The sequence below is a fragment of the Rattus norvegicus genome, chromosome 2 (assembly GCF_021556685.1).
Source record: "Rattus norvegicus strain SHRSP/BbbUtx chromosome 2, alternate assembly SHRSP_T2T, whole genome shotgun sequence".
Taxonomy (NCBI): domain Eukaryota; kingdom Metazoa; phylum Chordata; class Mammalia; order Rodentia; family Muridae; genus Rattus; species Rattus norvegicus.
Genome location: NC_141535.1, coordinates 8,540,110 through 8,566,007, shown reverse-complemented (window position 1 = coordinate 8,566,007; position 25,898 = coordinate 8,540,110). Strand labels below are relative to the sequence as shown.

Sequence of the window (25,898 nt, the reverse complement as noted above, 5' to 3'; positions counted from 1 at the left end):
GTTCCTGTGGGCCTGTGTCTTCAGTTCAACAGGCAGCTTTCTTGCAGCAGAAAATTTGGTCTTACCTGTGGTCCTGAGGGTCAAGTTCGCTCGTGGGGTGCTGCCCACGGGCTCTCTGCAGCGGCAGCAACCAGGAAGACCTGTGCCGCCCCTTCCGGGAGCTTCAGTGCACCAGGGTTCCAGATGGTCTTTGGCTTTTTCCTCTGGCGTCCGAGATGTGTGTGCAGAGAGCAGTCTCTTCTGGTTTCCCAGGCTTGTCTGCCTCTCTGAAGGATTAGCTCTCCCTCCCACGGGACTTGGGTGTAGAGAACTGTTTATCCGGTCTGTTTCCTTCAGGTTCCAGTGGTGTCTCAGGCAGGGGTCCTGCAGCTCCTGGGCCCTCCCCCATGGAAGCCCAGAGGCCTTATACAGTTTCCTCTTGGGCCAGGGATTTGGGCAGGGGTGAGCAGTGTTGGTGGTCTCTTCCGCTCTGCAGCCTCAGGAGTGCCCACCTGACCAGGCGGTTGGGTCTCTCTCTCACGGGTTCTGGGAGCAGAGAGCTGCTGCGGGCCAGGATCCACGGGTGTGGGACTTCCGGTAAACGCAGAACGTGCCCGGTCCTAGAGGAATACTGCTTCCGTGTGTCCCAAGCTCACCAGGCAGCTTTCTTGCAGCAGAAAAGTTGGTCTTACCTGTGGTCCCGAAGCTCAAGTTCGCTCATGGGGTGCTGCCCACGGGCTCTCTGCAGCGGCAGCAACCAGGAAGCCTGATTTTTTTAATTTATGTATTTAAATTATGGATTACCGTGTCTCTTTCTCTCAAGTACACATCAATTTTATTATTTTGGCATCAGGTCGTCTGTTATCATTGCAGGGAAAACATGACAGTAAAGAGAAGCCTAACAAAGAAAGCTTCTACTTCGTAATAGAACAAATTGCTTTGTTTCATAGGGTCAGTTGTTTTAAACAGAATTTCTAAGTATATAGGATTCAAAGCAAACCAGAACATAAGAGGCATCACCTTCCTATCCAGAAAACCATAAGACAGTACTCCATAGTGCGTATTGCACTACAGTGATCCACTGCTGCAGGAATGGCATCGGTTGAGAGGTCTACTGGATATAGGTCACAAACCCATATTTGACCAAAAGATAAAACAACTAGTGCCAATAAATATGTAAGTAAAGATGACCAGAGTAGATCAATAAATTTCTCAATGTACGATGACTTAAGCTACTTTTTATTCATCAAATTCACTAAAGTGTACATTGGTTTTTCTGCACAGAATAGACATTTAAATTTATACTCTGATTTTCAATTTTAAAATTACAGCCTCTTTGGATTATCTGCATAAGTTCGACATGCTGTTTACTGTCACTACTTCTGATTAAGGGAAAGTTTTCTATAATTAAAATCACGAAATGTGTAATAGATTATTTTATTTCCAAGTTATATTTAGTTATATTTTCATTGATAAACTTAGAGTTTTAATTAATGCCTGGCAGGAGAAAATCATATTATAACACCGCAAACATGCTGGTTGCTGACTAAGAAAAACAGGATCCCTAGGGTTTTTTTTTTTTTTCAGGATACAGAAGGCATTTGAAAGGCACAGCATACTGCAAGTTGCTTGCTTTCTTCTATTCCTGAGAAAATTGCTATCAGTAGGTACACGATATGTATCTGTTAGGTTAAGAAAGCTCAAGTTCCTGTATCCTCACTCATGGTAAGTTTACTTCCCAAGGCTGTAGAGTTGCTTCACATCCAGGGACATTTGGACTCTTGCCTGTTTGTTTTTTCCTTTCATGTCCCACTAGAACAATGACTTAAACAATATTGTCTACTGCTTATGAAAAACTGGCCAATCAATACTTTAGGCTGATATCTGATAGAGCTGCCTAAATGATAACACCATGGTTTTATATAATTTTCTGAAATATAAAATCTTAATTGTAGTCAATATTTAACACACAATTCCTGAAGGATAATGACACTAAAGTGTGATACATTGAAGCTGGATCTTACCAGCCTGTTATATTCAAGTAGCTGTATTATATTTTCTATAATAGATATCTGTTAATAAAATATTGTTCTATCAACAGGCAAAGATGGTCTGGCATGTTGTTCTGCTAGATCCTGTCTCCTACACACATGCACACTGCTCCCAAAATCTAAAGTGAGGATCCATATTGTTAAGGCAATTATGTCATACATAACTAGTTTTTTTATTCTTCAAACAGGAAATGAGATTGGATTGTAGCATGATGGACCTCAAACTTCTGAGTTTATTTTTGCACCTAAAAACTATCTGGTGGCATGCCTTAACTGCCACAATAAAGGATAGAGGCCTTGAATAACTTACTTATAAGTTCTTGGCAGTGGGGAATGTTATAAATTAAAATGAATACCTAGAATGATTGTTGGAAGTCAGAGCTATGCTATGCACCGAGCCTCTGTATAAAGTACTCTGTAGCTGGCATTGCTAAACAAACAAGCTATTATCTTCTGTACTTGCTGAATATTCTGGGGTTCTTTCTATGTCAACCAAGATAGAGGACATGGCAGCAGTCAAACCTGAAGGTGACAAAACCTGAAGTAGTAAGTCTTGTATTTTGGAGGGTGATTTACACATGTAGGGAGTGAGGCAAAGCTCCCACACACACTTACACCATAATCCAAATGCAACTGGGCCTGAGAACATCATTCTTTTTTTTTTTTTTTAATGTACTAGTAAATATTTATATTGTTGTCTTGTGCTATAATTTTTTTTCTACAACTGTTAACCATTTTTTTTATTTTATTTTTTTTATTATTAACTTGAGTATTTCTTATATACATTTCGAGTGTTATTCCCTTTCCCAGTTTCCGGGCAAACATCCCCCTCCCCCCTCCCCTTTCTTATCGGTGTTCCCCTCCCCACCCTCCCCCCATTGCCGCCCTCCCCCCAACAGTCTAGTTCACTGGGGGTTCAGTCTTAGCAGGACCCAGGGCTTCCCCTTCCACTGGTGCTCTTACTAGGATATTCATTGCTACCTATGAGGTCAGAGTCCAGGGTCAGTCCATGCATAGTCTTTAGGTAGTGGCTTAGTCCCTGGAAGCTCTGGTTGCTTGGCATTGTTGTACATATGGGGTCTCGAGCCCCTTCAAGCTCTTCCAGTTCTTTCTCTGATTCCTTCAACGGGGGTCCTATTCTCAGTTCAGTGGTTTGCTGCTGGTATTCGCCTCTGTATTTGCTGTATTCTGGCTGTGTCTCTCAGGAGCGATCTACATCCGGCTCCTGTCGGTCTGCACTTCTTTGCTTCATCCATCTTGTCTAATTGGATGGCTGTATATGCATGGGCCACATGTGGGACAGACTCTGAATGGGTGTTCCTTCAGTCTCTGTTTTAATCTTTGCCTCTCTCTTCCCTGCCAAGGGTATTCTTGTTCCCCTTTTAAAGAAGGAGTGAACCATTCACATTTTGATCATCTGTCTTGAGTTTCATTTGTTCTAGGCATTTAGGGTAATTCAAGCATTTGGGCTAATAGCCACTTATCAGTGAGTGCGTACCATGTATGTCTTTCTGTGTTTGGGTTAGCTCACTCAGGATGATATTTTCCAGTTCCAGCCATTTGCCTACGAATTTCATAAAGTCGTTGTTTTTGATAGCTGAGTAATATTCCATTGTGTAGATGTACCACATTTTCTGTATCCATTCCTCTGTTGAAGGGCATCTGGGTTCTTTCCAGCTTCTGGCTATTATAAATAAGGCTGCAATGAACATAGTGGAGCACGTGTCTTTTTTATATGTTGGGGCTTCTTTTGGGTATATGCCCAAGAGAGGTATAGCTGGATCCTCAGGCAGTTCAATGTCCAATTTTCTGAGGATCCTCCAGACTGATTTCCAGAATGGTTGTACCAGTTTGCAATCCCACCAACAATGGAGGAGTGTTCCTCTTTCTCCACATCCTCGCCAGCATCTGTTGTCCCCTGAGTTTTTGATCTTAGCCATTCTCACTGGTGTGAGGTGAAATCTCAGGGTTGTTTTGATTTGCATTTCCCTTATGACTAAAGATGTTGAACATTTCTTTAGGTGTTTCTCCGCCATTCGGCATTCCTCAGCTGTGAATTCTTTGTTTAGCTCTGAGCCCCATTTTTTAATAGGGTTATTTGTTTCCCTGTGGTCTAACTTCTTGAGGAGAACATCATTCTTAAGGTAAAGGCACATTCTCTCAGGATAGGAGCCCTATACAGTGAAACCAGACCTTAGAGTACAAAAGCAAGATGTCTGGAAAGGGCTACCTTAACTATTTCTACATAAATCACAAAAAAAAAAAAAAAGTCTACTATATTTGTAAAACAATTTAGTGGAAGAAAAGAATGTTGTGTTGTTAAATTCAACAAGGAATATTATCCTGGTTTTATTAATAGACCACACAAGGACATTTCAATTCAGCCAAAAAAGAATATGTTTTTGTTGTTATTGAAGACCAGCCTTAGTCCGTGGTGATATAATAGGATGCATAGGATTATTTCTATGTTCTTATGTCTGTTGAGGCCTTAAAGTCCTCTATTATCGTCATGAGATGTGATTTTAAATCCAAATCTTGCTTTTCCGGTGTGTTGGGGTATACAGGACCTGCTGTGGTGGGAGAACTGGCTTCTGAAGATGTCAAGTAGTCTTGGTTTCTGTTGCTTAGGTTCTTGCACTTGCCTCTCACCATCTGATTGTCTCTGGTGTTAGCTGGTCTTACTGTCTCTGACAGTGGCTTTACTGTTTTATAAATAAATCTGTGTGTCAGCATTCCTGCGAGACCAACTCTGTCCCAGTGGGATCCTTTCCCAGACTGCTCCTCAGTTCCTGTATCCTGAGGGCTCCAGGCGGGTCCCTCTGAGCAGAAGTGGCTGTCTCACCTGTGCTCTCAGGTGTCCAGCCAGCGCTCCGGGAGACCAGCTCTGTCCCGGTAGGATCTGGGTATAGAGAGCTTTGGCTCAGGGTCAGCTCCAGGCCTTAAGTTTTGTACTTCATAGTTGTAGATCTTTTATATTCCTATTGGGACATGTTTTTTGTGGTTTTTAATTCTCTAAAAATATTTCTTTTTTTTTCTTTGAACATTATAATAACAATTATTTTGTTATCTTTACCGTTTTTGTTTCTTTTCATGTGTTAAGTCCTTTTTGTTCTTCCATTATTATTATTGCCCTGGTCTCCTGTGTGTGTGTGTGTGTTTGCCTTTTAATCTTATTTTCTCTTCTGTACTAGTTACCATTTACAATGTTTAATCTCTATTTTTAATAACTATTTGTAAAAACTGTTTGTCAAAACCCAGTATACCTTTTTTACAGAGAGAGTATTCTTTACTTCTGCCAAGGGCCTTTGTATTCTGCTAGTAAAGAATTTTTCCAACCCTGTGTCCATATCTGAGGGACTCTGAGTCCCAAATGAAAAAGACTCATGTATCTGCAGCATCTGTTATTCACTCTCTCTCTCAGAGGCTTGGCCTGAGGTAAATGTAAATTAAGCTTCTGCATGTGGTCATTTTCACCAGCTTCCTTTACTTACAGAAACCCCAGTTCTGAATCTTTACCATTTAAAAAACATCAGAAAAATTGTTCAGGACAAAGTTAGGTTGTTTTTAAGTCTTCCTTGGTTTTTATCAAATGTTTGGGTGTCTTGGCATAACATTTCTTGTAACTTAATGTTTATTTCAAAAATGTTTTCTGTATTTCAGCTGACATATTATCAAAATTCCCAAGGCTTTCTTTAACAAAATCACTGAATTTTAAAAATAAGAGAAAAATTTTAAGCTAGGCTTAATGGCATATATCTGAATCCTACTTAGGAGGTAGAAACAAGATGATCAGGCATTCGGGTTGTCATCAGTTGTGTGAAAAGACAGCCTGGGCTGTGGAAGACACTATACTGTGTTAAATTCCTGGGAATAAAATTAAACAGATGTCTGCTTACCCCAGATAGGGCACAAACTTCAAGTTAAGGTAACTCTTTCACACAAGTCTACCTTGATAAACACATGAGTTTAACTGGAATTATAAGCAGGAGTGTGAGTGAGGAGTTGCCTACTAGAGCATAGGAAGCTGGAAGAAAAGCTTCCCCCACCTGTCACTCACACATCTAGGGCCTGTATAGAAACCCTGGGGAGGGGCAGCTTGGGCAGCAGTGATACTGCCTTCGCCTGCCTCTGTGAGATAATGGTAATGTGCACAGTCATGGGACTGTCTTTGTTCAGATAATCATAGCTGCTCAGATTTCAAGATGGTAGACACCATGTCAAGCCCAGAGGACAGAGTTCCCCAATACCCTTTTAAAACAACCTGAAAAAGTAAAATTGGAAGAAAAGAAAAAAGTAAAATTGCTCCTAGGTATACCTAGATTTCATGGTTACCAAGTAATCTTACTGTGTGACTGTAGCTATTTTTAATTAACTGCATTTTATTTATATTGTGTACATGTATATGGGTGTGCACATGCCACAGCACGCATATGGAAGTCACAGTCCGTTTTCCCTTTCCATTTTGTAGATAAATGGGGACAATGTCAGGTCGTTAGGCTAGATGTCAGCTGCCTCTATGTCCACTAAGCCATGTCACTGCCCCTAGTATCTGATATTAAAGACATGCAATCATGCAAATGGCTAGAAATGTAAACTACTCAGGCAGATCAAGTTGTTTACACCTTACTGACCATTTAGTAAAGTTTATAATCTTAAACTTATTCTTATAAATTACTGTTTGCCTTTTGGGTTACTTTTTACTCAGTATAATCATTTAGGATAGGAAGTATTCCTTATAGAACCACCCCCTTTTATTTCTTTGATTACATAGTGATATTGTTCATTTAAAACTGAAAACAACGAAACTACCATTTTCACAGTTTTACTAAAGCAGCAGATAAGAAATTGCTCAGCAAACATATAAGGAAATAGAAATAAATTTATACATACTTACTCAAAGGTTTTGTAAGATTTATAAGTAAATGCAACATATTTGAGAAGCAATCTGCAGCAAATTGTAGTGGCATCACTCCTAATATAAGAGCTGGTTTTAAATTTTGCACATTAATATTTAACATTTAAATTTCTTAAACTCACCAACTTTTTATTATAATACCTTTCTGTTAGAATTCATTGTTACACTCAATTAAATATTCTTTAGCAATTGCCGGTTTCAAGAATTCTGTGCCTGTTCACAGATATCATTTTCTGTACTATAAAGCATTTGTTTCTTGATTTGCTTAGTTGAAGCATTCAATTTAAGTCATTAGCTAAACAGAAGTCCTCAGTTTATGTTAATACTGTTTTGTCATAATGTCAATCAGCAAGTATTGCAGAGTGACACAATGGCAGTGAATTTCATTGTCATTAATCCGAGAAGGCTTTGGGCTTTCCTTGGAAGAGAGCAGAGGTGAGCCAAGTCAAGGTTTGGGGGTGGGAGTTGGACATTTGCTAAAGTTTGGAGGTTAGTTAGTCCCATTTTTCTTTGCAATGTCCTTAAGTGCTATTTAAGTATAACCCTACAATCATATGTAGAAGTGGATGTCAGTTTGTATTTAGAGATAACTAATTTGAAGTTAAAGTAACTTACTGACAGTATCCTAGCCTATTAGGGTAATCCTTCATTAGAGATCAAGTTTATTGAAACAGGCTTTCTCATATTTCTAATGCCAGAGTATAAAACAGTATACATTTTGCTTGCGTCTTTTCAGCAGAGTAGTTTATCACAAATAGCAGTAGGAATCAGAGAGAGCCAAAGACCAAGTTGGCAGTTTGTTCTTTGTTACAGACTAATCAGCTTTCGTAGATTGTCAAGTTTAATAGATAGATTGCTTATACTAACAGATAAAGGAGAATTGTATTGACAGAATGTACAGTAATAGAATGGTACATATAGAAAAACATTCTAAGTATGTGTGTATGTATAATACAAATCATGTCTTTGTTTCTGTGTTGGTTCTTGGGATAATTCAGTCTCTCTCTTAGTTTTTACAAACATTTCAATATTCCAAACTGGCCCTTTGATGGTTTATTTACTGTTTTCTTTCTTTTTTTTTTTTTTTTTTTTTTTGTTCTTTTTTTCGGAGCTGGGGACCGAACCCAGGGCCTTGCGCTTCCTAGGTAAGCGCTCTACCACTGAGCTAAATCCCCAGCCCCTCTTTTTTTTTTTTTTAATTTATTCACTTTACATCCTGATTGCTGCCTCACCAAGTCACCCCCTCGCATGGCTCCTCCCCCAATCTAATCCCACACTTCTGAGAGGGTGGAGGCCCTCTCTGGCTATCCACTCCCCCACCCCCAACACACAAGCTGGCTCATCACATCCTTTCCCATTGAGACCAGACAAGGAATCCCATTATAGGAACGGATTCCACAGACAAACAACAGCTTGAGGGAGAGAACCGGCTCCAGTTGTTGGGGTACCCACATGAAGACCAAGCTGTTCATCTGCCACATATGTGTGCAGAAGCCTATGTCCAGCCCCTGCTTGTTTTTTGATTGGTAATTCAGTCTCTGAGAGCCCCCAAGGATCCAGACTAGTTGACTCTGAAGGTCTTCCTGTGGAGTTCTTATCCCCTTCCAAGCCCTTAATCCTTCCCTCAGCTCTTCCATAAGAGCTCTGTCCAGTGTTTAACTGTAGGTCTCTTCATCTATTTCAGTCAGCTGCTGAATGGATCCTCTCAGAGGACAGTTAAGCTAGGCTTCTGTCTGCAAGCATAACAGAGTATTATTCATGATGTCAGGTTGGTGCTTTCCTGTGGAATGGATCTCAAGTTGGGTCCATTATTGGTTGGCCATTTCCTTGGTCCTGCTCCATTCCCTTCCATGCATTTCTTGTAGATGGACTAGATTTTTGGTAGCAAGATGTAGGTAGGTTGGTCTCCCTATCACTCCACTGGGGGTCCTGCCTAGTTGTAGGAAGTGATCTATTCCGCTTCCATATTCCCACTGCTGTCAGTCTCAACCAAGGTCATCCCCATTGATTCCTGGGAACCTCCCCTGTCCCAGGTCTCTGGCATATCCTCAAGATATCCCCCAGCCCCACCAGCTGCAGATTTCCATGTGTTCTCCTGACCCTCTCTGCTCTCTCCGTTGTCTCTTCCCACACCTAATCCTGCACCTCTCATTCCCCTCCCCATCTCTCCCACCCTGTTCCCTCTCTCAATCTGCCTCCTGTGACTCTTTTATTCCCCCTTCTAAGTGAAATTCAATCCATTTCCAAAGCATACATATTTCATACATATGCCCTGTTCTGTCTTGGCCATGTTGTTGTATGAATATGCAAGTTAAGGAAATATTATGAAAGAACCCAAATCCAGACTTTAAAGTGTCAATTTGTATAGAATTTTACCATCATGAATACAAAATTGCCTTATTTGAGTGACACACAGTAAAATAATTACAGAAAGTATTCCTCAAAGTCACTGCAAGAGACCTTCATTTCTATTCATGTCAAGGTAAATTTTACATTAAAAATATTAATTTTAGGGCTGGAGAGTTAAATCATCAGTTAAGAGTACTTGTTACTTTAGTCAAGTACTCAGGTTCAATTCACAATAGCCCCATGGACTCGGAATTATCTATAACTCCAGTCGCAGCAGATCAGTGCCCTCTTCTAACTTCCACAGGCACCAAGCATTCACATAGTACACTTATATAAATACAGGCACTCATATAAATAAAAATAATAAAAAAGAAATACTAATGTTAAATTGAGGTTTCAGATATAGGTATGTGTTGACTTTTGACTTATGTAAAATTAAAAGAAAGTCCCAACTAGATGGTATTTTTTATTATTGATAGATTGTGATTTCTATATGAGCTTATCTATATAAACTAACATTTTCTATTCAACAGTTTTAGAATCTGGGTGCTCATATGATCCTGAGTTACTGAACTTGAGACATATTTTTACATATCAGAATACACTGCTTTCTCCCTTTTCTCCTGAGTATTGTCATTGCTAATATTCTGAAAATCATTGTAGTTGAAATTACATCTTATGTCTATGGACATGACCAATTCCATATTCTTTTGGTAACTTGAATGATATAAAGAACTAAATGTTCAGAGTCATGTCTGCATATCAGCTTTACAAAGAATAGAATTGTTTTCCTGCAACGTTTCAAACGATTGGCATTAACTCCATAGCCCTTCGGGTCATGTAAAGGGTTAAGTTGATGCTGCTGTTACAGCCAGGCTAGCTCTAACTTCCCATACCACACAGCTGCAACTATAAGATTTAAACCAAGCATCTGAATCCAGGTGGGAAGAAGTAGCAGTGTTTGCATGCAAGGATTCTCATCTGATAGGATCAGCCATCTATTTATTCTAATCCCAAATTATATCAGAAATGCTTTGCTTGTTTTAATTGTTAATTAACCATGCAGGTTAAAATCTCTTCAGTCAAGTGTGTCAGGATCTTTCTCCTAGATGTAATATGCTGCCAAAATGCAGTGAGCTACCCTATGGTATCATTAGAGACCACATCTTCACACTTGCTATTGATCTTGACTCTGAGATTTCCTTCTTTGTTGCTGTTTGACAACACAGATGTACTCAGTACTTGACCAATTGTTTCTCTGGTTTTGCACAGCAAACCAGAAATAGTATTCTTAATTTCCAATGGCTTTTTAACTCTATAACATCTATTTCTTAGACAGATTATTCTATAACATTTATTTCTTTGATGTTCCAAAGTCATATGTGTGTTTATAAACATAAGTCTTCCTTGTTCTGATTTATTTAATATATGTGCATAATTTTATAAAATGCAATTATACTTTCTGGTTCAGTCTGCTTTTTTTTTAATTGAAAATAATTTTTTCCCTCCTGCCATACTTCCCAACCAGTTTCCCTTACCTCCATTCCTCCCAGAACCCTTTCACCAACTCTCTCTCCTGGATCTACTCTCCCTCTGTCTCCATAAGAAAAGAGCAGGCCTCCGAGAGATAAGAAACAAACATGACAAAACAAAATACATTAAGACTAACCCTCACACTGAAGCTAAACCAGGCAACCCAACAGAAAGAAAAGAGTCCCAAGAGCAGGCAGAGAGTCAGTGAGCCGCCCTCTTTCTAAGGAGTACAACAAAAATAGCGTAATATGCAGAGGATCTGGTATCATCCATTCATGCCATGTGCTTCCCATTTATCTCTAGGAACCTGTGCTTACAAGTTTTGCTTAGTTGAGAACTGGGCTTTTTTCTCCTACTATCCTCCATCCTTTCTGACTTGTATAATCTTTCTGTCCCCTATTCCACTACCATTGTCTGGCTGTGAGTCTGTAGTATCTGCTCCCATCTTCTATGGAAGGAAGCCTCAGATGATGACTAGAAGAGGCACTGATCCATGGCTATAGTTAGGAATCATATCATTTTTTTTGGGGGGGGGGTTGTTAGTTTGTTTTGGGCTTTTGTTTGTTTGTTTGTTGTTTGGGTTTGAATTTTTCTGTTTGTTTGGGGTTTTGTTTGGTTGGTTGGTTTTTTTATGTGTTTGTTTTGTACTTTTAGACCAGTTGTGTTTGGTTCTACCACAGCACTCTGCTATCTAGTCTCTGGTCCCTAGCCACCTCAGCAGTTTTGGGCATGAGCTTCCTCTTGTGGAATGGGCCTCAAGTCAAATCAGACATTAGTTGGCCACTCCCACATGTTCTGTGCTACCATTGCCCTAGCACATCTTACAAACAGGACAGGTAGTAGGTCAAATGTCTTATAGCCATGTAAGCTAAGAAATGATTTCCTAATAAAATACCTTCTATACTTACAAGAAATTTGTTTGCAAGGGCAGAAGAACTAAGTCCATAATTCACTGAAGGTTCAAAATGCATAGGGCTCTAACTCGTTAGGCAAAATGTGATGACTAAACCCAGGATAATCTATCAAAATATAATATTGGAAAAAGGATAATCCTATCCCTTATCTAGTTTATCTTACTTAGTGGTGCTGTTGCACACTCAACTTTTCTAGGAAACAAACAACAATAATACAGGCATTTCAACTAGTTTTAATGTCATTTTTTAAAAGTGTTTATATTAAAATATTTATACTGGCCTGGAGAGATGGCTTAGTGGATCACTTACAGAGGTCCTGAGTTCAAGTTCTAAGCAACCACATAGTGGCTTATAACCATCTGTAATTGAATAATTCCATCTTCTGGTATGCATGAAAATGGAGCATTTGTATGCATAAAATAAATATTTAAGTTTTTAAAATACTATTTTCTCACATCTTTATCCTTATAGCACATATTGACTTTTCTAAATAAAAGAAATATGTTAAAACATACTATATGGTTTTAAACTTTATATCATAGTTCTTATAGGAATTTAATATTTAGTATAAAAGTGACAATATGAAAATTTTTTCATACTTTCAAACTTGATCTTTGTCTTCAGATTAATTCATTTTATTATATCTCAAAAGAGCTTGGATTATCCTATTGCTTTATAACAGAACTTATTGATTATTTTATTCATTAAATTTGTCTAGTCCTTGGTCCTGGGACTTGAAAATTACTCTAGCAATGGCACAATGGGTAACATTACTTGCCTCACAATCCTGAATTCCTGAGTTCAGTACCTGTAATCGATAGTGAAAGGAGAAAACTGACTCCACAAAGTTATCCACTGACACAGTGGAATGCACATACACACACCATATTATACATACAATAATATTAATTAAAATTTTTAGAAATACAACTAAGTCTGTATTTGGTTTGTCAAAATAACAAATCTGTCTTTCTTATAAGTCATGTATATTCCTGCTAAGTAATATCCATAGAAGCCTGGGATTTCCTCCTGATTTTAATATAAATAGTGCCTGAATAAACAACTGATAGCTTCAGATCAAATATATCTTTTGTTACAGGCTATGGTAAAAAGCTAGAAACATTGGCTTTACTAACATATTTTTATATGAAGGTTGAATAAACTTTTTTTTTTTGTGCTACGCAATTTTATTTCTTTTTTCTCCCCCACAATTTTTTTTTTTACATTACATCACAATTACACCCCTTTCCTTCCTGGACTCCCACTCTGCCCTGCAAATCTCTCCCCCTCCCTTCCTCTTCTAAGAAGGGGAAGCCTCAGCCCCCAACCTGAGTACCACTCTGGGACATCCAGTCTCAACAGGACTACATATTTCCTCTCCCACCGAGGCCCAACCAGGAAATCCAGGTAGGAGAAGGAGATCCAATGGCAGGCAACAGAGTCAGAGACGGTTCCCGCTTCAGTTGTTAAGGGACCCATATGAAGACCCAGCTGCATATTTGCTGTAAATGTGTGTGGGGAGGGATGGTGGGGACGTGCTGGGGTCATCCTGTGCATGGTTTTTGCTTGGTGGTTCAGTCTTGTGAGCCCCATGGGCCAAGGCTCATTGACTCTACAGGTCTTTTATGCTGTCTTTGATCCTCAGGCTTGCTCAATTCTATCCCCAACATTTTGAAGATTCCCTGAGCTCTGCCTGATGTTTGGCTATGGGTCTCTGCAGCAGCTGCTTCCCAGGAGACGCTATGCTAGGCTCCGGTCTGGAAGCATAACTAATGTAAGGGGTTAGCGCTCTCCCACAGAAGGAGCCTCAAGTTAGACCTATTTGCTTTTTAACAACACTTTCATTTAAAATTGTTTTTATACATGTTTAATTTCATAACAAAATTTAGAATAAAAGCACCCATTACAGTATTAATTTACTTTATTATTTCTTTTTTTGATTTTTAAATTTTTTACTGCATATTTTTTAATTTACATTTCAAATGTTATTCCCTTTCCCAGTTTTCCTTCCATAAGCCCCCCATTCCATCCCCCCTTACCCTTTTGCTATGAGGGTGTTCTCCCTCCCATACCACCCCCCTTCCCACCCTGACATCCCCTATAATGGGGACAAAGGGCATCTCCTCCCATTGGTGCCCAACAAGGCCATTCTCTGCTACATATGCAGCTGGGGACATGGGTCTGTCCATGTCTACCTGGGTAGTGTTTAGTCCTTGGGAGCTCTGGTTGGTTGATATCATTGTTCTTATGGGGTTGCAAGCCCCTTCAGCTCCTTCAAGCCTTTCTCCAATGGAGACCCTGTTTTCAGTTCAATGGTTGGCTTGCTAGCATTCACCTCTGGATTTTTCATGCTCTCAATGAGTCTCAGGAGACAGCTATATCAGGCTCCGTTTAGCATGCACTTCTTGGCTTCATCAATATTGTCTGGGTTTGGTGGCTGTATGTATATGGGTTGGATCCCCAGGTGGGCAGGCTCTGAATGGCCATTCCTTCAGTCTCTGCTCCAAACTTTGTCTCCATATCTCCTCCTATGAATATTTTTATTCCCCACTTTAAGAAGGACTTTGGATATCCTTGATCTTCATGTGGTCTCTGGATTGTATATTGGGTAACTCAAGAGTAATATGCACTAATCCTTCAGTACATACCATGTGTGATTTTTATCTGTAATTGGGTTACCTCACTCAGGATGATATTTTCTAGTTCTATGCATTTGCCTATGAATTTCATGAAGTCATTGTTTGTGATAGCTGAATAGTACTCCATTGTGTAGATGTACCAACTTTTTTGTATCCATTCCTCTGTTGAAGGCATCTGGATTCTTTCCAGCTTCAGGCTATTATAAATAAAGCTGCTATGAACTTAGTGGAGCATATATCCTTGTTATATGTTGGAGCATCATTTGGGTATATGCCCAGGAGTGGTATAGCTGGGTCCCCAATTTTCAGAGGAACCTCCAGACTGATTTCCAGAATGGTTGTACCAGTCTGCAATCCCACCAACAATGGAGGAGTGTTCCTCTTTCTCCGCATCCTCGCCAGCATCTGCTGTTACCTGAGTTTTTGATCTTAGCCATTCTCACTGGTGTGAGGTGAAATCTCAGGGTTGTTTTGATTTGCATTTCCCTTATGACTAAAGATGTTGAACATTCCTTTTAGGTGTTTCTCAGCCATTCGACATTCCTCAGCTGTGAATTCTTTGTTTAGCTCTGAACCCCATTTTTTAATAGGGTTATTTGTCTCCCTGAGGTCTAACTTCTTGAGTTCTTTGTATATTTTGGATATAAGCCCTCTATCTGTTGTAGGATTGGTAAAGATTTTTTCCCAATCTGTTGGTTGCCGTTTTGTCCTAATGACAGTGTTCTTTGCCTTACAGAATCTTTGAAGTTTTAAAAGGTCCCATTTGTCAATTCTGGATCTTACAGTATATGCCATTGGTGTTCTGTTCGGGAAATTTTTCCCTGTGCACATGTGTTTTGAGGCTATTCCCCACTGTTTGGTCTATTACTTTGAGTGTATCTGATTTTCTATGGAAGTCCTTGATCCACTTGGACTTAAGCTTTGTACAAGGCTGTAAGAATGGGTCGATTTGCATTCTTCTACATGCTGACCTCTAGTTGAACCAGCACCATTTGTTGAAAATGTTATCTTTTTTCCATTGGATGGTTTTAGCTTCTTTGTCAAAGATCAAGTGACCATGGGTTCTGGGTTCATTTCTGGGTCTTTAATTCTATTCCATATAGGCCTGTCTCTGTACCAATACCATGGAGTTTTTATCATTATTGCTCTGTAGTACTGCTTGAGGTCAGGAATGGTGAATCCCCTAGAAGTTCTTTTATTATTGAGTATAGTTTTCACTATCCTGGGTTTTTTTGTTATTCCTAGTGAATTTGCATATCGTTCTGTCTAACTCTATGAAGAATTGAGTTGGAATTTTGATGGGGATTGCATTGAATCTGTAGAACGCTTTTGACAAGATGGCTCTTTTTACAATGCTCATCCTGCTAATCCATGAGCACTGGAGGTCTTTCCATCCTCTGAGATCTTGAATTTCTTTCTTCAGAGACTTGAAGTTTTTGTCATACAGATCTTTCACTTGCTTGGTGTGTCATTTCCATAATTTTTTTCTCAGCCTGTTTATTCTTTGAGTAAAGGAAGGCTACTGATTTGTTTGGGTTAATTTTATATCGAGCCACTTTGCTGACGTTGTTTATCAGGCTTAGTAGTTGTCTGGTGGAACTTTTGGGGTCACTTAAGTATATTATATCATCTGCAAGTAGTGATATTTTGACTTCTTTCTTTCCAGTTTGTATCCCTTTAAGCTCCTTTTGTTGTGCTCTCGCTAGGACTTAAGATACTATACTGAATAGATAGGAAGACAGTGAGCAGCCTTGTTTAGTCCCTTTTTTTAGTGGGACTGCTTCAAATTTCTCTCCATTTAACTTAGTTTTGGCTACTGACTTTCTGTATATTGCTTTTACTATGTTTAGGTATGGGCCTTGAATTCTTGATCTTTCCAAGACTTATCATGAAGGGTTTTGAATTTTGTCCAATGCTTTCTCAGGATCTAATGAAATGATCGTGTGTTGTTGTTTTTTTTTTTTTTCCTTTGAGTTGTTTTCATAGTGGATTATCTTGATGGATTTCCATATATTGAATCATCCCTGCAACTCTGGGATGAAGCCTACTTGATCATGATCGTGATTGTTTTGATGTGTTCTTGGATTTGGTTTGTGAGAATTGTATTGAGTATTTTTGCATCAGTATTCATAAGGGATAGTGGTTTGAAGTTCTCAATTTTTGTTGGGTCTTTGTGTCTTAGGAATAAGCATAATTGTGGCTTCATAGAAGAAGTTGGGTAGTGCTCCTTCTGTTTCTATTTTGTGGAATAGTTTAAACAGTGTTGGTATGAGGTCTTCTTTGAAGGTCTGATATAATTCTGCACTAAACCATCTGGCCCTAGGCTTTGCTTTTTTTCTTTTTTTTTTTTTTTTTTTTTTTTTTTTTTTTTTTTTTTACTAATTGCTTCTATTTCTTTAGGAGTTATGGGACTGTTTAGATGGCTTATCTTATCCTGAGTTAACTTTCATACCTGGTATCTGTCGAGAATATTGTCCATTTCATCCAGATTTTCCACTTTCGTTGAATATAAGCTTTTGTAGTAGGATCTGATGATTTTTTCGTTGTTATGTCTCCCATTTCATTTCTGATTTTGTTAATTTGTATACAATCTATGTGCCCTGTGGTTAGTCTAGCTAAGGGCTTATCTATCTCACTGATTTTTCTCAAAGAACCAGCTCCTGGTTTTTTTTTTTTAATTCTCTGTATACTTCTTTTTGTTTCTACTTCGTTGATTTCAGCTCTGAATTTGATTATTTCCTGCCTTCTACTTTTCTTGAGTGTGTGTGTGTGTGTGTGTGTGTGTGTGTGTGTGTGTGTGTGTGTAAATTCTAGTGCTTTTAGGTGTGCTGTCAAACTTCTAATGCATGGTCTCTCCAGTTTCTTTTTGGAGGCACTCAGAGCTATGAATTTTTCTCCTAGCACTGCTTTCTTTGTGTACCATAAGTTTGGGTATGTTGTATCTTCATTGCCATTAAATTCTAAAAAGTCTTTAATTTCTTTTTTTCTTTCTTCCTTGACCAAGTTATCATTGAGTAGAGCATTGTTCTACTTTCATGTATATGTGGGCTTTCTGTCCTTTTTGTTGTCATTGAAGACCAGCCTTAGTCGATGGTGGTCTGATATGATGCATGGGATTATTTTATTCTTCTTGTATCTGTTGAAGCCTGTTTTGTGACCAATTATATGGTCAATTTTTGGAGGAGGTACCATGAGGTGCTGAAAAGAATGTATATTCTTTTGTTTTAGGATGAAATCGTCTGTTAAGTACATTTGGTTCATAACTTCTCTTAGTTTCTTTATGCCTCTGTTTAGTTTCTGTTTTCATGATCTGTCCGTTGATGAGAGTGGAGTCTTGAAATCTCCTACTATTATTGTGTGAGGTGTAATGTGTGCTATGAGCTTTAATTAGATTTCTTTTATGAATGTAGGTGTCCTTGAATTTGCAGCATAGATATTTAGGATTGGGAGTTCATCTTGGTGGATTTTTCCTTTGATGAATATGAACTGTCCTTATGTTTTTGATAATTTTTGGTTGAAAGTTGATTTTACTTGATATTAGAATGACTACTCTAGCTTGTTTCTTGGTACCATTTGTTAGGAAAATTGTTTTCCAGCCTTCAACTCTGAAGTAGTGTGTGTCTTTGTCACTGAGGTGTGTTTCCTGTATACAGGAAAATGCTGGGACCTCTTTATGTATCCAGTCTGTTAACCTATGTCTTTTTATTGGGGAATTTTGTCCATTGATATTAAGAGACATTAAAGAATAGTGATTGTTATACAAATGATACTTAGAGTATCATTTTTGTATTCATAGATAACTTCAAACTCAAAAAAATATCTAGTACCTGAAACTTTTAAGAATCCTAGTCATTTCAGTTGACAGATTTCCCACATGGTGGTGCATGCAATGAGAGGCATAGGGTAGATGTTGAAAGGCAATTTGTTAGTATTCTTCCGTTATTAATATCTATATTTTTAGTCATTGACCTCTCAAAAAGGTAGAAAAGTTTTGCATTTTTAATATTTCAATAACATTTACCTATTTTCATGCTAGGTCTTCAAACATGAACTATCTTACTTACTGACTGGAATTCTTGGCACAGCAGTAGACTATTGGATCTTCCTTGGTATTCAGATGGGTAGAAATGTGATCCGACACATGTCTGAGGACTTAGGAAGCTATATTTCCCTTTCCTGTGATGGTAAGTATATCTTTCTTATGGTTATATTTTTAACCATTTCACTAATTCTGAAAATTAGTTTCAAGTACCTTTAAGGTGTCTATTCTTCAATATATATTCTTATAAAGTCTTCTTTGAAGTAATGCACAGAGACAGTATGAAAAGGAATGGGCAATTCATCTATAATGCTCCCATATTCAGTGCTTCAATAAACTTAAGTCTGAGCATTTATCCAGAGTTGAACTTCCATTACATTAAAAGTTTTAAACATTACTAGTTTTTGAGAATTTCATGAGTACTGCTTTTATTTCAATTCAGTCCCATACACTCTCACTTAAATATTCCTTTTTGTTTTTATGCATGTGTATGTGTATATAATGTATAAATATATGCATTTATATGTGCATATAGCACACGTACACACACACACGTGCACACATATATTTTTAAATACAACCTGCTGACTCCATTTAGTTTTACTCATATGTATACATGTATGTGTGTTTTTAGGGATGGCTACTTGGAGTTAGATCGGTACTCATCAAATGATAAATGTTCTGAGAAAGAAAATAGGGAAACGACACCCTTCACAATAGTCACAGATCATATAAAATATCTTATAGAATTGGGTTAATTCTAACCAAACACGTGAAAGATCTGTATGGCAAGAACTTAAAGTCTCTGAAGAAAGAAATCGAAAAAGACCTCAGAAAATTGAGAGAGCTCCCATTCTCATGGATTGATAGCCATCCTACCAAAAGCAATCTACAAATTGGATGCAATCTCATCAAAATTCCAACATAATTCTTCATAGACATGGAGGATAACAAAAACAGTTGTTAACAATAAAAGAACTTTTAGGGCAGTCATCATCCCTGACATCAAACGGTACTACAGAGCAATAGTGATTAAAAACTGCATGATATTGGTACAGATACAGACAGGTTATTCAATGGAATAGAATTGAAGACACGTATGGACACTTGATCTTTGACAAAGACGCCAAAAATATACAATGGAAAAAAAGAAAACCTCTTCAATAGATAGTGCTGGTCTAATTGACAGTTGGTATGTAGAAAAATTAAAATAAATCCATATTTGTCACATTTAACAAAACTCAAGTCCAAGTAGATCTTGTAGAAGACTTTTTCAGCAGTCATTAGTTGCCTGTGTTTCTCCATTTAGGGGTGGGACCTTGTGAGATTTCTCCCATTCATGCTGGGATGTCAACTGGTGTTCATTGGATGAGAGTTACACTTACCAATGGATATGAGGATAGGTATTTTGAATAGTCTGTTACTATGTATTAAATGCTAAATTTGATACCTGAAAGTCTAAGCCTACAAGTGAATTTTCTCATTTTACAAGCTTTTGTTTTATAAACCTTGTTTCTTTTTTCTTTTCTTCCATCTTTATTAAATTGGGAATTTCTTATTTACATTTCAAATGTTATTCCCTTTCCCGGTTTCCAGGCCAACATCCTCCTAACTCCTCCCCTTCCCCTTGTGTATGGGTGTTCCCCTCCCTATCCTGCCCCCATTACCGCCCTCCCCCCAACAATCACATTTACTGGGGGCCCAGTCTTGACAGGACCAAGGGCTTCCTCCTCTACTGGTGCCTCTTCTAGGCTATTCATTGCTACCTGAAATTGGAGTCCAGGGTCAGTCCATGTATAGTCTTTAGGTAGTGGCTTAGTCCCTGGAAGCTCTGGTTGCTTGGCATTGTTGTACATATGGGGTCTCGAGCCCCTTCAAGCTCTTCCAGTCCTTTCTCTGATTCCTTCAACGGGAGTCCTGTTCTCAGTTCAATGGTTTGCTGCTGGCATTCGCCTCTGTATTTGCTGTATTCTGGCTGTGTCTCTCAGGAAAGAGCTACATCCGGCTCCTGTCAGTCTGCACTTCTTTGCTTCATCCATCTTGTCTAATTGGGTGGCTGTATATGTATGGGCCACATGTGGGGCAGGCTCTGAATGGGTGTTCCTTCTGCCTCTGTTTTAATCTTTGCCTCTCTATTCCCTGCCAAGGGTATTCTTGTTCCCCTTTTAAAGGAGTGAAGCATTCATATTTTGATCATCCATCTTGAGTTTCATGTGTTCTGTGCATCTAGGGTAATTTAAGCATTTGGGCTCATAAAGTCATTGCTTTTGATAGCTGAGTAGTACTCTGTTGTGTAGATGTACCACATTTTCTGTATCCATTCCTCTGTTGAAGGGCATCTGGGTTCTTTCCAGTTTCTGGCTATTATAAATAAGGCTGCGATGAACATAGTGGAGCACGTGTCTCTTTTATATGTTGAGGCATCTTTTGGGTATACGCCCAAGAGAGGTATAGCTGGATCCTCAGGCAGTTCAATGTCCAATTTTCTGAGGAACCTCCAGACTGATTTCCAGAATGGTTGTACCAGTCTGAAATCCCACCAACAATGGAGGAGTGTTCCTCTTTCTCCACATCCTCGCCAGCATCTGCTGTCGCCTGAGTGTTTGATCTTAGCCATTCTGACTGGTTTGTGGTGGATTCTCAGGGTTCAGACCTTCTTTCTTAATTTAAAACTATTGGTTAAATAAAATTGGCTAAAACCAGTTACTAGAGGGATTAGAAGTGGGTGGTGTTTGATTATGTGGTTGGGGATGAAGAAGAGAGTGGCGAAGACCTGAGGAGAAGGAAGAACTGGAAAGGAGCAAGAGTTTGCCATGAGGGGAGACAGACCTTTAGTTTGACTGACTGACTGTTAATTTGTATTACTTAATTATCCTAAACAGTTTGTAATGACAACTATTAAAGGGACTGGGACTAAACTTGGTATTTTTAAATGGGTTGCATAGTTAAAATGCCTATCTAAAAGTTGAAACATGCATATATTAAGCTGTAGCAAAAATAATTTTAAATTGTGTATCAATATATAGAAATAATCTTAAATTGTGTATCAATATATTAGATTTATAACAATGAAAACCTTAAACCTGTATCAATATATTAAATTCTGTACCAGTGTCACAAAATAATGACCTTGTTTTTATATTAGTATACAAAATTCTCTACCAGTGTAAGATTCTGGCTATAAAATGTTATTTTAGTTGAAGAGAGCTCTAACTGTAATTGTCTTAATGTCTAATCTTTCTATATCCCTATTTTTCCATACCTAAGAAAGGATGTATGGATGGATCGTTGGATGGATGGATGGATGGATGGATGGATGGATGGATGGATGGATGGATGGATGGATTGATACCCCTTAGTCTAAGCTCCCTGTTTTGTTTTTTCCCTGTCCAAGACCATAATTATTTGTAATCATTCTTTAAAATAACAACATATCTATAATTCATAAAATAACCAAAACCATCCACCCCAACCTAAGGGACTGGGAACAATGGCCTTCTTACAACTGCTTCCTGCTGAATTAGCATGAAACATTCCTTTTTGGGGGGTGGCAATAAGTTATTAGAATGGTTAGCCTTAAGAAACCTAGCTGTTGGGTTGGGGATTTAGCTCAGTGGTAGAGCGCTTGCTTAGGAAGCGCAAGGCCCTGGGTTCGATCCCCAGCTCCGAAAAAAAGAACCGGAAAAAAAAAAAAAAGAAAGAAAGAAACCTAGCTGTTTGTTGTCCAGTCTCTGTATGCTGAGCAAGTGTAGGCTTAAGTGAAGTCATGATTGGAACAGTCTGAAAAGCTGGATCAAGTGAGCTAGCTGTTCTGAAAAATCCTGGAAGCAAGTCTTCAGAGGAAAGAGCTTAGATGCAGTTGAGGTAGGATCAAGCAAGAGACTTGAAAAAGAACAATAACAACAAAAACAGACAAGAATCTTACATGATAAAAAGAAGTTTTAGTATCTGTAACATTTCTTACTATTCAAATAATCTAGAATCTAGTACAGCCTGATCTCTGTGTCAGGTCTTTTTTTGTTAACAATACTTAATGGAATTTTAAAATTAAATTATCTCAGCCAGAATGCTTACCACATATTTTCTTATATCCTTACATTAATTTGACTTATCTCATTGATTATAAGTTTTCCTTATTGATTATGATTTTGCTCACGTATAAATTACTTTAAAATTTTCCTAATATGCCTTTTTAAAAGAACCTCTTATTTTTGGGTCTTTTCTTAACAGTATCATGCATAATTTCTGCATTCTTCCTGCTCCCCATCATATACTTCGTGTTTCGAAGTTTCTTGTGAAATAAATGAAAAGAGGGATATTATTTAGGCAGTTTGCCAATTTCAGCAGTCACCTCAGGAAATGCTCTAATCAGATCTAATCTTCCCAGTTTGCAGACTGAGAAGGCTTCCTGGAGACTTGACATTTCCTGCCTGCACCAACAGCTTCAGAACACCTAGCTGTTCCTTTGCTCCCTCCTTCATGCCTGGAGCATTACATTTCTAACTTCTTAAACTTCCTGAGCTTTTGAGGTCTCCTCCAGACAAGAGCATGTTTTCTCACGTAACTAATCATCTATGGTTTGAACGTCTAGGAAAGTAGTTTTGCACATTTTCTAGGGCATCTTTTTTTTTTTTTTTAAGAAAAAATTCTTGAATTTACTGTTAATCATGTTAACTCCTTAAAAACAATTCTGTAATAGGAATACAGGAAATAATAATAATAATTGAGTTTACAGTTTATTCAATACCTTCTACAAAGAGAGTTTTCTTTATACTTATAAAGTTAGAAAATTTTTATCATATTATCTTCTTCCTGTTTTTCTTTCGTTGTGTTTACAGGGTGATTGCCATCCTTTTTAAGAATAGCTGTCTTTTGTTAAGTGACTTTTAAACATTGCTTAGTGCAAATTTACTTCTTCCTTAGAACCGTCATCATTCCTTTCCACTCGTTTCTACTAGATAGGTTGGTGGTTTTTAAAAATCACAATTTTGTCATGATAAGATGGGAATGCCAAAACTAGCTAACAATTCCTTGTTTTCATCTAATAATGAAACCTCCTTAAGTTTCAGGACACATGAAAGTTTTAGCAGTGGCATTAAGGTCTGTCAGTATTCATGTTGTTTCCAATGAAATTTAATGAAATGTGTTTATAGTTTAGCTAGGAGGTAGCTAGAAGGAGGGAACTAAAAATAAGGAGAATAGAATTATATACATATATGAGATTTACAAAACCAATTGAATTATTTTAAAAAATGTGAATTTATATCACAACTTAATTTTTCATATCTCAAGAAACCTTTAATAAACCTTCTGTGTACCCTTTTTAGATGTGTCAACATATTTTCCTGTTACTTTTTATTGTTTTACTTTTTTAATGTTTTGTGTTTTATATTGTCCTTTTTATTCTTTCTGTAAATCAGACTTTAAATAATTTTTATATTTATTATTCAGTCAAGAATATTTCCATTTCATTCAACTACTCAACAAACTTTTATTTATATTGTAGCAGGAACTCAACTACACAGTTTTTATAAAGTATACACACAAATAAATAGTCCTAGTACTTTTCGAAACTTTCCAGGAAGTGCTTTGAGTGGTGAAATTAGTTTACCAAGACCAAGAGTTTTCTCTCGGTCAGGAGACTATCTTTGCACTGTGCTATACAGAATGAGGTTCCATTTGTCAACTGTTGCCTTTATTTCCTGAGCAGTAGAGTTGTATGCAGAAAGTCCTTTCTGTGCCTGTATCATCAAAAGTGTCTTTTCTCCTAACAGTTGAGAATTTCAAGTCTTTCGTTAAGGTGTATGTTCATTTGTAGTTGATATTTGATGTGAAATAAGGATCTAATTTCATTCTTTTTTTTTTCTTTTTTTTTTTAATTTATTTAATACGTAATAATAATTCTTTAGTTTCCGGGCAAACATCCCCCTCCCCCTCCCCTTCCTTATGGGTGTTCCCCTCCCAACCATCCCCCCATTGCCGCCCTCCCCCCAACAGTCTAGTTCACTGGGGGTTCAGTCTTAGCAGGACCCAGGGCTTCCCCTTCCACTGGTGCTCTTACTAGGATATTCATTGCTACCTATGAGGTCAGAGTCCAGGGTCAGTCCATGCATAGTCTTTAGGTAGTGGCTTAGTCCCTGGAAGCTCTGGTTGCTTGGCATTGTTGTACATATGGGGTCTCGAGCCCCTTCAAGCTCTTCCAGTTCTTTCTCTGATTCCTTCAACGGGGGTCCTTTTCTCAGTTTAGTGGTTTGCTGCTGGCATTCTTCACCTCTGTATTTGCTGTATTCTGGCTGTGTCTCTCAGAAGAAATCAACATCTGGCTCCTGTCGGTCTGCACTTCTTTGCTTCATCCATCTTGTCTAATTAGGTGGCTGTATATGTATGGGCCACATGTGGGGCAGGCTCTGAATGGGTGTTCCTTCAGTCTCTGTTTTAATCTTTGCCTCTCTCTTCCCTGCCAAGGGTATTCTTGTTCCCCTTTTAGAGAAGGAGTGAAGCATTCACATTTTGATCATCCGTCTTGAGTTTCATTTGTTCTAGGCATCTAGGGTAATTCAAGCATTTGGGCTAATAGCCACTTATCAGTGAGTGCATACCATGTATGTCTTTCTGTGTTTGGGTTAGCTCACTCAGGATGATATTTTCCAGTTCCAACCATTTGCCTACGAATTTCATAAAGCCATTGTTTTTGATAGTTGAGTAATATTCCATTATGTAGATGTACCATATTTTCTGTATCCATTCCTCTGTTGAAGGGCATCTGGGTTCTTTCCTGCTTCTGGCTATTATAAATAAGGCTGCGATGAACATAGTGGAGCACGTGTCTTTTTTATATGTTGGGGCATCTTTTGGGTATATGCCCAAGAGAGGTATAGCTGGATCCTCAGGCACTTCAATGTCCAATTTTCTGAGGAACCTCCAGACTGATTTCCAGAATGGTTGTACCAGTCTGCAATCCCACCAACAATGGAGGAGTGTTCCTCTTTCTCCGCATCCTCGCCAGCATCTGCTGTCACCTGAGTTTTTGATCTTAGCCATTCTCACTGGTGTGAGGTGAAATCTCAGGGTTGTTTTGATTTGCATTTCCCTTATGACTAAAGATGTTGAACATTTCTTTAGGTGTTTCTCAGCCATTCGGCATTCCTCAGCTGTGAATTCTTTGTTTAGCTCTGAACCCCATTTTTTAATAGGGTTATTTGTCTCCCTGCGGTCTAACTTCTTGAGTTCTTTGTATATTTTGGATATAAGGCCTCTATCTGTTGTAGGATTGGTAAAGATCTTTTCCCAATCTGTTGGTTGCCGATTTGTCCTAACCACGGTGTCCTTTGCCTTACAGAAGCTTTGCAGTTTTATGAGATCCCATTTGTCGATTCTTGATCTTAGAGCATATGCCATTGGTGTTTTGTTCAGGAAATTTTTCCCAGTGCCCATGTGTTCCAGATGCTTCCCTAGTTTTTCTTATATTAGTTTGAGTGT

At 38.3% G+C, this 25,898-nt stretch overlaps 1 protein-coding gene across 2 annotated transcripts in view; it reads left to right on the top strand.

Moving 5' to 3' along the window:
* Slf1 (SMC5/6 complex localization factor 1) overlaps positions 1–25,898 on the top strand; it is a 107,246-nt gene that overhangs the window by 67,257 nt on the left and 14,091 nt on the right. For both annotated transcript variants that reach the window (XM_087617471.1, NM_001106400.1), the window contains one exon: positions 18,417–18,564. In XM_087617471.1, the coding sequence (XP_087473597.1) occupies positions 18,417–18,564 (148 nt within the window). The remainder of the gene's footprint in view (positions 1–18,416; positions 18,565–25,898) is intronic.